At 40.8% G+C, this 13,107-nt stretch overlaps 1 protein-coding gene across 1 annotated transcript; it reads right to left on the reverse strand.

Annotated features, from left to right (window-relative positions):
* Nucleotides 1–8,919: 8,919 nt before the first annotated feature.
* Nucleotides 8,920–12,484, reverse strand: LOC140889972 (uncharacterized). The gene is made up of 8 exons (XM_073297719.1): nucleotides 12,452–12,484; nucleotides 12,010–12,022; nucleotides 11,612–11,901; nucleotides 11,215–11,323; nucleotides 10,777–11,020; nucleotides 10,580–10,725; nucleotides 9,610–9,941; nucleotides 8,920–8,979 (listed from the first exon to the last, which is right to left on the reverse strand). The coding sequence occupies exons 1-8, from the start codon at nucleotides 12,482–12,484 to the stop codon at nucleotides 8,920–8,922; spliced, it is 1,227 nt and encodes a 408-aa protein (XP_073153820.1).
* Nucleotides 12,485–13,107: the final 623 nt, after the last annotated feature.

Below are 13,107 nucleotides of genomic sequence, written 5' to 3' on the forward strand. Positions count from 1 at the left end.
CAAACCAAGTTTGGTCTTTAGTAGATCCTCCCGATGGAATTGTTCCAATAGGGTGTAAATGGATCTACAAGAGAAAACTTGGGCCTGATGGCAAGGTACTAACCTACAAGGCACGATTGGTAGCAAAAGGTTATACTCAAAGACAAGGAGTTGACTATGATGAAACCTTTTCACCAGTCGCAATGTTCAAGTCCATAAGAATCCTTATTGTCATAGCAGCATGGTATGACTATGAGATATGAAAAATGTATGTGAAGACTAAATTTCTTAATGGAAACATTAAGGAAGAAATCTATATGATGCCCGAGGGATTCACATCCATGGGAAGCGAGCATAAGGTATGCAAGCTTCAGAGATCAATTTATGGTCTCAAACAAGCATCAAGAAGTTGGTGTTGGAGAACGGTGATCAGATCAATCAGAATTGATACCCGGTGCAGCGGAAGTTTAAAAATTTTATATGGAACGATTCCATAATAGGTATCAAAACTTTACGATTAAATTGTGCTTGTAAAAATTAAATAACAATTAAATTTTTACCTCCAATCTCGAATCGAGATTATGGACACCAACAGATTACTCTGCTCTTGTTGTATATCCCAGGAACTGATCGACGAACAATTCTTCAATCAGGTCCACGAACAGAAATTTAATCCCTCTGATAGATTGCACCAGAAAATCTATCAGAAGTTTCTACGAAGAGAATTAACGAATTTGATCCGTTAAACCAGACTGCAAATTCAAAATTCACAGGCTGGATTTTCCCGAGCAGAGAGGGAAGGGGGCGGCCACTTAGAGAGAAAAACAGCTAGGGTTTTCGAAAATTGTGACCTCTGTTGTGTAATTTCTGTACTGCAATAACTTATTTATAATATGGGCTGCTAACAACTTAGGGCCCATTAGTCATAAGTTCAAGCCTGATAAGCAAAGCCCGCATGTTCAGAAATTAATATAAAATTCATCGTGACTCAGATTGATAAACCAATTTCACCAATGTGCACAGAAACCATTTCTGCATCTTTTAAAGTCAAGATAAATTTTCTGAATCCGAATTCAGTGATTTCCAAAAATGCCCATCCCTATGTCATTTTAGGAAATCTTACTCCTCTACTCTTAAATAAGAAGTCCCACTTCTTTGTTCATTAAATTTAACTCTTTAAATTTCACTATCTCAACGGGAATTAAAATTCCATTACTTGTGTGACCCTCAATGGTTCAGGGATACAGCTAGCCGTGGGCTCACAACTCCTTGTGACTCGGAACAATAATTTCCGACTTGCCCATCGAATCATGGTAAGAGCGCCTAGCAACATCGCCCCATGATTCCCTAGGTATCACTGATAGTGCCTGCAAGAACCAATAGATTTTGGTTAGCGTACAGTACGGTCCCTTCATCCATATATCCCGATCGAATCAACAACCATTGGTAAATCGAGAGTCGTTCGAGATTCGATAACTATGCAATGCATCTTGAAGATCAAATAGTGACATCGCATGTGTTACTAAGAAACCATTTCTTAAAACACATCATGTACTCTGGCCAGAGATTCTTCACACTAATATCTCCTCAGATTGAATAGGATATCCACACTAGCAAGTATGTGGTGAATCCTTGACAACAAAGCATCGACTCCTATATGTGTCGTAACTGTACCCAATCCCGACACCTGATGACCCTAATAGAGTCGGTAAACATGTCAAAGTACAGTACTAGCATATAGAGTCTCAATGATGTTTCAAGTAGTAAGGACTAATGTTGTACAACCAAAACCACGGACTTTATTCACTCGATAAATGATAACCACTTGAAAAGTCCGGATAGGGTAGTTCGATCATTCATCGTATGAATATCCATTTGCATGCTTTGAACATCTCTATGTTCCATACCAATGAAACGTGGTACTCTGCATCGCAAATGCTAGTCTCAATCTCAAGCGATCCTTATCCTTATTAACGGACGACTCAATCGACTAGGAACTGTTTAGAATATACAGTGACTATAAGATGTGTTTCATGATAGCCATCCCCATGTGCTACCACATCTTACATACACTATAGTATATTCAAGGTCTTCATCTAAACATCTTATAGTATGTCACAACATAATAATATGATAAAAAATAAAGTAAACGCCATTATAAAAGTGTAAATTATATTAAACAAAAGATTGTTTATACAAAGAGTCATCAAAGCCCTTAGCCACAAGTTGGCTCACCGGGCACCCACTCTTTCAATCTCCCACTTGCCCTAAAGCCAACTAGTCATACTACGCAGTCCCATTGCTTCGCGATGTTTGTCAAATAATGGTCCTGGCAAGGGCTTATTAAGTGGATCAGCGATATTGTCTGCAGAGGCCACGCTCTCGACAGTGATGTCTCCTCTTTCCACGATCTCCCGGATGATGTGGTATTTCCTCAGTACGTGTTTGGATCTTTGATGAGACCTTGGTTCCTTTGCCTGAGCAACGGCACCCGTGTTGTCACACTACACCGGGACTGGACCAACAACTTCAGGAATAATGCCCAACTCTTGGACGAAATTCCTCATCCAAACGGCCTCTTTAGCAGCAGCTGATGCCGCAATGTATTCTGCCTCAGTGGTGGAATCCGCTGTGGTGTCCTGCTTGGAACTCTTCCAAGAGACAGCACCGCCATTGAGCATGAACACAAATCCAGAGGTTGACTTCGAGTCATCCACGTCACTTTGGAAGCTAGAGTCGGTATAGCCTTCCAATTTCAGTTCTCTTCCTCCATATACCATGAACATATTCTTAGTCCTTCGTAAGTACTTAAGAATGTCCTTCACGGCTTTCCAATGCATTTGAGCGGGATTAGCTTGATATCTGCTCGTGACACTCAGAGCAAATGCTACATCCGGTCTGGTAGATATCATCCCATACATGATACTACCTATGGCTGACGCATATGGTACATGTGTCATTTTCTCTATCTCTTCATCAGTCTTGGGACACATGGACTTGGATAGAGAAACTCCATGACACATAGGTAGATGTCCTCTCTTGGACCCATCCATTGAAAACCTTTTCAATATGGTGTCGATGTAGGTTGCTTGAGTGAGTCCTATCATTCTCTTAGATCTATATCTATAGATCTGTATCCCTAGAATATAGGATGCCTCACCCAAATCCTTCATCGAGAATCTACCTGATAACCATATCTTTGTTGACTGCAACATCCCTACATCATTCCCAATGAGTAGGATGTCATCAACATAAAGTACTAAGAATGTCACAACATCCTTAACTACTTTCTTGTACACGCATGGTTCCTCTGGGTTCTTGATGAAACCAAAATCCTTTATTGTTTCATCAAATTTTTGGTTCCAACTTTTTGATGCTTGTTTGAGACCATAGATCGATCTCTGAAGCTTGCATACCTTATGCTCGCTTCCCATGGATGTGTATCCCTCAGGCTGCGTCATATAGATCTCTTCCTTAATGTTTCCATTAAGAAATGCAGTCTTCACATCCATTTGCCATATCTCATAGTCATACCAAGCAGCTATGGCAATAAGGATTCTTATGGACTTGAACATTGCAACTGGTGAAAAGGTTTCATCATAGTCAACTCCTTGTCTTTGAGTATAACCTTTCGCCACCAATCGTGCCTTGTAGGTCAATACCTTACCATCAGGCCCAAGCTTTCTCTTGTAGATCCATTTATACCCTATTGGAACAATTCCATCGGGAGGATCTACTAAAGACCAAACTTGGTTTGTATGCATCGAATCTATTTCCGACTGCATAGCTTCAAGCCATAAATTTGAATCCGCATCAGAAATTGCTTCCTTGAAGTTTCTTGGATCACATCCAATGTCGGGTTCATCTTGATCCCCTTCAAGAAGAAGACCATATCGAATAGGAGGTCTAGAAGTCCTCTCGGATCTTCTAGGTATAGGCGTGTCCATCAATGGTTCCTGAGGTGTAGGATCATTATTTTGTATTTCGGGTTCTTCTCGAATTTCTTCGAGTTCCATCATCTCGCCTTTCTTATCCAATAAGAACTCCTTCTCCAAGAAGGTGGCATTCCTTGAAACAAACACTTTTGTTTCAGTAGGATGATAGAAATAATATCCGATTGAATTCTTCGGATACCCTACAAAATAACATAAGGTGGATCGACTATCCAACTTATCTCCCACTGTCTGCTTCACGTAAGCAGGACATCCCCAAATCCTCAAGTACGAATACTTAGGAGCTTTGCCATTCCATAACTCGTATGGTGTTTTATCCACTGCTTTGGTGTCGACGTTGTTCAACAACAATAACGCCGTTTCAAGCGCGTAGCACCAAAACGAAGGTGGAAGCTCAGTGAAGCTCATCATGGATCGAACCATGTCCAACAAAGTTCGATTACGACGCTCCGATACACCATTTAGCTGAGGTGTCATAGGAGGATTCCACTGAGAGAGAATCCCATTCTCTTTCAGATAGTCCAAAAACTCGGTACTTAAGTATTCTCCACCTCGATCCGATCGAAGTGCTTTAATACTTTTACCTAGCTTGTTTTCTACTTCAGCCTTGAATTCTTTGAACTTTTCAAATGCTTCAGACTTATATTTCATTAAATATAAATACCCATACCTAGAATAATCATCAGTAAAGGTAATGAAGTAGGTGTGGCCAAATTGAGTACCAATTCTAAATGGACCACAAAAATCTGTATGGATCAAATCCAACAGATTTTGACTACGCTCAGGTTTCCCCTTAAAAGGAGATTTAGTCATTTTTCCTTTCAGGCAGGACTCACAAGTAGATAGAGAGTTAATATCAGACATATCAAACATGCCCTCTCCCACTAGCTTGTTCATCCTCCTTGAGAAAATATGACCTAGCCTAGCATGCCAAAGGTTTACCGGGTTTTGACTATCGATTTTCCTTTTGTTCGTTGTTACCGGTTTATCAAAATAATTTATTGGAACGTCTTTTAATTTTAAGTTATATAGATCGTTTTCAAGTTGTCCATTTCCAATCAAACATTCATTCTTGTAAATATTGCAAATCTCATTCACAAGATTGCAAGAAAAACCATCTCTATCAAGCATAGAAACAGAAATAATGTTTTTAATCAAATCTGGAACAAATAAAACATCTCTCAAAAGTAACTTAAAATTGTTCTGCAAAATTAAATAAATATCTCCCACAGCTTTAGCTTCAACTCTAGAACCATTTCCGAGCCTCAGCTGGGTCTCACCCATTCTAAGCTTGCGACTTCTTGTCATCACCTGCAAATCATTGCAAATGTGAGATCCACATCCGGTATCCAATACCCAAGAAGTAGTATTAAGTGAAACATTTATTTCAATATAGAACATACCCTTCGCAGTTCGCAATTGCTCTAGATATTCCTTACAGTTACGTTTCCAATGACCGGGTTTCTTGCAGTGATGGCAAACATCCTTGGACTTTTCCATGTTTGAAGCCTTTGTCTTGTTCTTCTTCTCGGGTCCGGTTTTCTTGGGTGGGGCAGAACGTTTCTTACCCTTTGTACTTGGCCCCTTCTTAGCAGAAGAAGAGGAGCCCACCAAGAGAGCCGGTTTATCCTTCTTTAAAGTGGCTTCATATGTTACAAGCATATTGATCATCTCTTCAAGGGAGGCCTCTATCTTGTTCATATTGAAATTCACCACAAAACCGTCAAACGAAGAAGGAAGAGAGAGAAGTAATAAGTCCACGTTGAGTTCATGCTCCAACACCAAATCAAGCGTTACCAACTTCTGTATGGGCCAAATCACTCGTACCCCATGATCACGGACCGAAGTCCCTTCACGCATGCGACACGTCATTAGCTCTTTTACAGTAGCGAACCTTTCAGCTCTCGATTGAGCCCCAAAAAGTTCTTTGAGTTGTACGTGAATGTCAGCAGTATTCACGGTATCCTCAAATCTCCTCTGGAGTTCATCAGACATTGAGGCTTGCATATAGCATTTGGCCTTGATATCATGGTCCCACCATGTATCAAGTTTGGCCAACTCTTCCGGACTTATATCAGCTGGTGCTTCCTTTGGAGGAGATTTTTCTAACACGTAGAGCATCTTCTCCGAGGTCAAGACAATATTCAACTTACGGAACCATTCCGTATAGTTTGCGCCAGTAAGTTTATTTTGTTCGAGGATAGAGAATAGTGGATTGCACGAATTCATCTTAATGAAATACTGAAAAGAAACAGACAATAATCAGTGATTGTTTAATTAATTTACTAAGACACTAAACCGAACAATGCCCTTAATGCCTCTAGATGAGTCCACTCATCGCTGGCACTAACATATTCCACTGACTAAGTAGGTCAATCCTAGGAAAACGCCTAGACTAACCGCAAGTCAAACTGTCACATTCGACCCACTCAAATCCCATGAGCTACAGTAGTTGAACGCTAATCAACTAAACCCAATCCAAACTTCCGCACAATCATGCAATCATCCACGAATTGCTGGATAAATAAAACATGTATCACTTATTTCAAGTTATGTACAATTCTCTTTATTACAATCTCATGTAATACATACAGCATTCAAAATACAATGAAATGTACAATCGAACTTGAAATGATACAACCAAAGTATGATGATTCATTACAACTGAAATACTTTTTACAAATTACATCAATACAGTATTTAAATCATCATACTAGTCTTCGTTTCTTGAGCATGAAGCTTCTAATCGACACACGCATCGATGCAAGCATACTCCCAACCAAGTCTCTCTACATGTCCTCCTATGAAGAACTCAGGAGAAATGACACGTGATAGCTAACCAGCTATGCTCTGCTTCAGTGCATGTCAGTCGACCTCTGCTTCTCACGATCTACCATCAGCATTCTTCTTGTAACCAAATCATGCTTTTGAACATGAAATTTTCCGTGTGCCTACCAAACGCATCGATACAAGCATCCCGGCAAAACTATGTTCCGCATGAAAATCTCTCCAACTACGACTGGAGAATCTTCAGAGTAGTGTCATCATGGTAATGACTGTACAGATGCAAGCATCAAGTAAGTCCCCACCAATCCTCTGCCACTGCCTCTGGCATCCGGTACTCGATCCAAAGCTAGGATCCACATGAGTATAAGTCTTGAAAACTCGGACACGTTCCATCACTCCTGTCCGCACTTGGTGGTATCCCATAAGCCAAATCTTTAAAATTCCTGTCGATGATGATAGTCTTTGGGCAAGTTAATCGCCGCATCATCACCTCTTCCAAGGTCTCACTAATCCTATAAGGATAACCCAAAGTCTTATTACTATATCCCAAGTCTCTTTGCATGCCGCTCTGATACCAATAAATGTAGCGACCCTACCCGAATCCGCTACCTAATCAGAGTTAAGAGCATAATTAAACATGCATTAAATAAATCGCTGCGAAAGACTTAAATAAAAACAGACCGGCAGAATACAACCGGTTAAACCAATTCGATTTATACAACCAAATCGATTAAATAGCCTAAAGGCAAAACCTACAGCTAATCCTGCCATCTCACTGGTCACTGGCTACTCCAAGCTCCTAGTGCTCAATCTTGCACCTACACCTGCCCCGTCGAATGGGGTGTCCAGATACATAGAAAAGACTGGACGTGAGCTCTAAGCTCAATACGAAAGCACTAGGTAAAACATACAAATATGATGCATGCAAATGATAGGGTATCTATATCTGGGATAACTGTATATAACTGCTCAGTAATGGCTCCTAGGACATGAGTGGTACAACCCGGGGAGAAAACCATGCGTACACTGCTCATTCCTATAGGACGTGGACCGTGTCCCCCAGATGCGAACTACCCATGACCCGTCAATCACTGGGCACTAGACATCACCCGTCCAGACAGGGCTGAGCGGCCCTACATGGTTCATCTCAAAAGATGGACATGCACAATATGATATGCACATGCTGCATAATAATATGACACACAAATACAACATATAAGCATGCAAAACCCGCTGGCTATCTCAGTCTGTACTTACGTACCTTTCTACAGGCAGTCCTAGCAGTCCCACTCTAGGTTCCAAGCCTATATCAGCTCTACAATGCAAATACCCATGCATCATTATTTAAGCTCTAAAAGCCTTAATTAAGCTATTGCATACTTCTAAATAATTTAAGGAGACCATAGTTATACCTGCGTCCGTCGTCAGCCCGCTGATAACAATTGCCTCAAAACTTAGGCACATCTTCGCCTCGACGTCGGGATCACTATGCCACTTCCGGATTCCCAATAAGATGCCTAGAACTCCTTAGATCTGAGTTAGAAGGCCTAGGAATTGAGAGAGGAAAAGGAGAGGTGCGAGTTGAAAATGAAATTTCGGACCTCTATTTATAGGCAAAGTTCGGGCCGTCCGAACTCGACTTCGGATCCTCCGAACTTGTTCGGATCCCCCGTTCCTGACTTCGGAGCCTCCGTTCCTGTTCGGAGCCTCCGATCCTGAATTCGGATCCTCCGAAGTCCCATCAATGATGTCACCCATGACGCATTATCTTCGGAGCCTCCGATCCGAGCTCGGATCCTCCGAACCCGTTTAGATCCTCCGATCTTTGGTTTGGATCCTCCGATCCAGTTCGGAGCCTCCTAACCCGGTTCGGAGCCTCCGAACCATCCAAACCCTCGGAACCTTCCCGACCATTTTCGATTGTCCTGAATCCATTTCTGGACTCCTTTAACCCATTTTGAATTTCCTTAATCATGTTTTACTTAATCTAAACATGATTACATGATTAATTATTCATTAATCGTTAATTCTGGATATGGGTCACTACACATACGAACTAGGAAAAGGTCCCATGAATTCGATGCCCCAAACATCAAAGATTTCACAAAATAAAATAGGTTGTTGAGGCATCTCCTTGCGCTGGGATATATTACCTGTCTTTTGGCATTGAGTGCACGACTTACAAAAAATGTAAGAGTCTCTAAATAGGGAAGGCCAGAAAAATCAGCAGTCCAACACCTTCCTCGCTGTTCTTTTCGCTCTAAAGTCACCAACACAAGCATATGAGTGACAAAATGTGATAATAGGAATTACCTTGCTTGCTGGTACACATCGTCGTATGACTTGATATGCATAGTGTTTCCACAAGTATGGATCATCCCGCACAAAGTACTTAGCATCGCTTCTCACTTTGTCATTTTTGTGCCTTAGAAAATTCAGAGGGAAACTCATTAGTAACTAAATAATTCACAATATTCGCATATCAGGGTAATTCTGTGCTTGCTGAAAACAGTTGCTCATCAGGAAATTCTTCTCGCAAGCTCAGCTCCTCATCAATATGAACTAGATGGTTCAAGTGGTCAGCGACTCGATTCTCCGTTCCTCTTTTATCCTTGATTTCCACATCAAATTCGCTCAAGACTAGTATCCATCTTATTAGCCTTGGTTTTGCCTCCTTCTTCGCCATCAGGAAACGAAGAGTTGCATGATCAGAATAAACAATGACTTTAGCACCAAGTAAATAAGAACGAAATTTTTCTAATGCAAAAACTACAACCAAAAGTTTTTTCTTAGTGGTAGAATAATTTCGTTGGGCATCGTTCAGAATACGCGAAGCGTAGTAGATAGCATGCGATGCTTTTCCAACTTTTTGGCCCAAAACCACTCTTACAGCAAAGTCGCTGGCATCACACATGATTTCAAACGGGTTGCTCCAGTTCGGTAGTTGGATGATTGGTGCAGATGTCAATGAGTCCTTAAGTTTGTCAAAAAACTTTTTGTATGGTTCATCAAACTCAAACGGGACATCTTTTCGCAACAGTTTGCACATAGGGGCTGCGATCTTGGCAAAGTCCTGAATGTATCTCCTGTAAAAACCTGCATGGCCAAGAAAAGATCGCATTTCCCGCACACTTGTGGGGTAAGGTAGAGACTGAATAATATCAATTTTAGCTTTATCTACCTCTATCTCCTTAGATGAGTCAACAAGACCTAAAACAATACCTTGCCCAACCATAAAATGAAATTTTTTAGAATTTAAAACTAGGTTGGTTTCGACACACCGCTCAGGACTAGAGCAAGATGAGACAAGAATTTTGCGAATGAATCACCATAGATAGTAAAATCATCAATAAAAACCTCTAAGATATGCTCAATGTTGTCAGAAAAAATGCTAACCATACACCGTTGGAAAGTGGCCGGTGCATTACAAAGTCCAAAGGGCATCCGTCGATATGCAAAGGTTTCGAATGGACAAGTGAATGTCGTCATCTCCTGATCTTCTGGCGCAATCGCGATCTGAAAATAACCAGAATACCCATCAAGAAAACAATAGTAATAATGACATGCTAACCTTTCAATCATTTGATCAATAAATGGTAAAGGAAAATGGTCCTTCCGGGTTCCAGCATTCAGCTTACTGTAGTCTATACAATCCCTCCACCCATTTTGAATGCGGGTGGGAACCAATTCGTCATCCTTGTTCTTTACCACAATAATCCCGGTTTTCTTGGGTACCACTTGGACCGGACTGACCCACTGACTGTCAGAAATTGGATAGATCACTCCTACTTAAAGAAGTTTCAAAATTTCAGCCTTCACCACCTCCATCATAGGTGGGTTCAACTTTCTTTGCGGCTAACGTGAGAGATTCACTCCTTCCTCCATTAGTATCCTATGTATGCACGTAGAAGGGCTGATTCCCTTGATATCTGTTATGGTCCATCCAATAGAAGTTTTGTGCTCCTTGAAAACTTTGACCAATTGCTTCTCTTGTTCGGCCTCCAAACTATTAGATATGATTACCGGTAATGTTTCTCATTCTCCAAGGAAAACATACTTAAGATGTTTGGGAAGCATCTTAAGTTCAACAAATGGTGCCTGCAAAACAGATGGAAGACGCCGAATGTTAGAAATTGGTAAAGAGAGATAAGCAAGATTACCTGATTGAGGTAGATCAGGAGCATTGTTCAGAATTTTCTCAATCTCTTTCACTTCTTCACTGAATCCAATTCCATCATCCCGCTGAATGGGTACTGTAATATCCACCTCTAGCTCATATTTTCCTGCATGCTCACAATAATCTTGTGCCAAGTAATACACAATATCAACAGAATATACACAATCATCACTGCCAGGAAATTTCATGGCATCATAAATATTGAATTTTACAACTTCTCCATCAAATTCCATAGTGAGTGTGCCAATGTGAACATCAATTTTAGTCATAGATGTTTTCAAGAATGGTCTGCCTAACAAATTGGACTATTGTGATCACCGTTTTCCATGTCGAGCACATAAAAATCCGCAGGAAATGCTAAGTTATTCACTTGCACTAGCACATCTTCTATTATTCCCCTGGGGTATGCATTAGACCTACCAGCTAACTGTATTACAATTCCAGTTTTATTCAATGGACCAAGTTTCAAGGATTCATAAATAGAGTATGGCATAACATTGATTGATGCTCCTAGATCTAACATGGTCTTCTCAAGTCTAACATTCCCTATAGTGCTTGGGATAGAGAACATACCTGGATCCTTGCATTTGGCAGGTAATTTTCGTTGGATCATAGCAGATACATTCTCACCTAACTCCACTTTTTGACATCCCTTCAGTGTTTGCTTCCTCTTTGATGTGCACAATTCCTTAAAAAACTTCGCGTATCAAGGTACCTGCTTAATAGCATCTAGCAATGAAATGTTCACCTCACATCTATGAAAAGTTTCATAAATTTCCTTTATCTCTTCATCTTTTCTTGACTCATTAAGTGCTAAGGGAAAAGGGGCAACCGGCTTGTAATCAGAGAGGGGAGGAAACTTACCTTTTGGCGCTTCTTCCTTTGATGCTTCTCCATCATTCGCCTTTGGTTCTTCTTGTAGCTTCTCCTTGGGTGAAGCATCAACTTCTTTCTCCTTGATCTTAAACTCTTTCCCATTCCTTAGAGTAATGGAACTTGCGTTCTCTGTTGGGTTCGAAATTGTTTGGGATGGAAAAGCGTTGGAATACTACGCTTCCAACTTATTGATTGCAGTGGCGAGCTGTCCCATCTGGGTATTCAAGTTCTGGATACTTGATCTTGTTTCCTGTTGAAAAGTTAAAGTATTAATAGCAAGATCATTAACAATATTTTTTAGAAACTCACCTGGCACTGGGATCTGAGGACGCTGTTGCTGTTGAGGATACGGTGGCCTATAAGCTTGATTGTGCGGTGGTTCTTGAGGTACAGGTTGATTTGCTTGAGGGTTTCCTTATCTCAAATTTGGATGATCCTTCTAACCAGGATTTTATGTGTTGGAATATGGATCATACTTCCGCTGTGGTGGTCCAGGAAATCCTCCAGTAGCATTAACCTGTTAGACCGATTCCTCTTGAAGAGTGGGACACATATCAGTGGCGTGCCCCATTGTAGCGCAGATTCCACGTGCCTTTGCAGTCTGTCCATTCCCTACATCCATTTGACGCACAAGATATGTCAATTCAATCAATTGTTGCTCAAGGGAAGAGACATTTACCTCATTGTTTTTCCTTGGTACATGATCATTCATGTTGGTGCCAAATTGTTGAGAATTGGCAGCCCTGTTCGCAATTAAATTCCTCGCTTGTACCGAGTTTCATCCACAAAAACTCCTCCACTGGCTGCATCTAGCATACTCCAGTCATGAGGAAACAAAACTTCATAGAAAAATTGAATTAATTGGTTTTCACTTATCTGATGTTGCGGACAGCTAGCACAAAGCTTTTTGAACCGCTCCCAGTATTCATGAAGTGATTCCCCTGTGTATTGCTTTATCCCATAGATTTCCTTCCTAATATTTGCGGCTCTAGAAGCTGGGAATTACTTCTCCAGAAAAATTCTTTTCATCTCAGTCCAAGTCGTGATGGATTCAAAGGGTAAATAATACAGCCAATCCTTAGCAGCACTCTTCAAATAGAAAAGAAAGGCCGTCAGTTGGATTTGCTCCTCTGTCACTCCATGGGATTTCATACTTGTGCAAACCACATGGAATTCCATCAAGTGCTTGTTAGGATCTTCACCTGCAAGACCATGAAAAGAAGGCAATAAGTGAATCAATCCAGATTTAAGCTCAAAAGTAGCATTATTTTCTAGAGTAGGAAAAGTAATGCATAAGGGCTGTTGGTTTGGATCAGGAGTGCCCAATTTTCTAAG

This window comes from Henckelia pumila, chromosome 3, assembly GCF_033568475.1.
Source record: "Henckelia pumila isolate YLH828 chromosome 3, ASM3356847v2, whole genome shotgun sequence".
NCBI lineage: Eukaryota > Viridiplantae > Streptophyta > Magnoliopsida > Lamiales > Gesneriaceae > Henckelia > Henckelia pumila.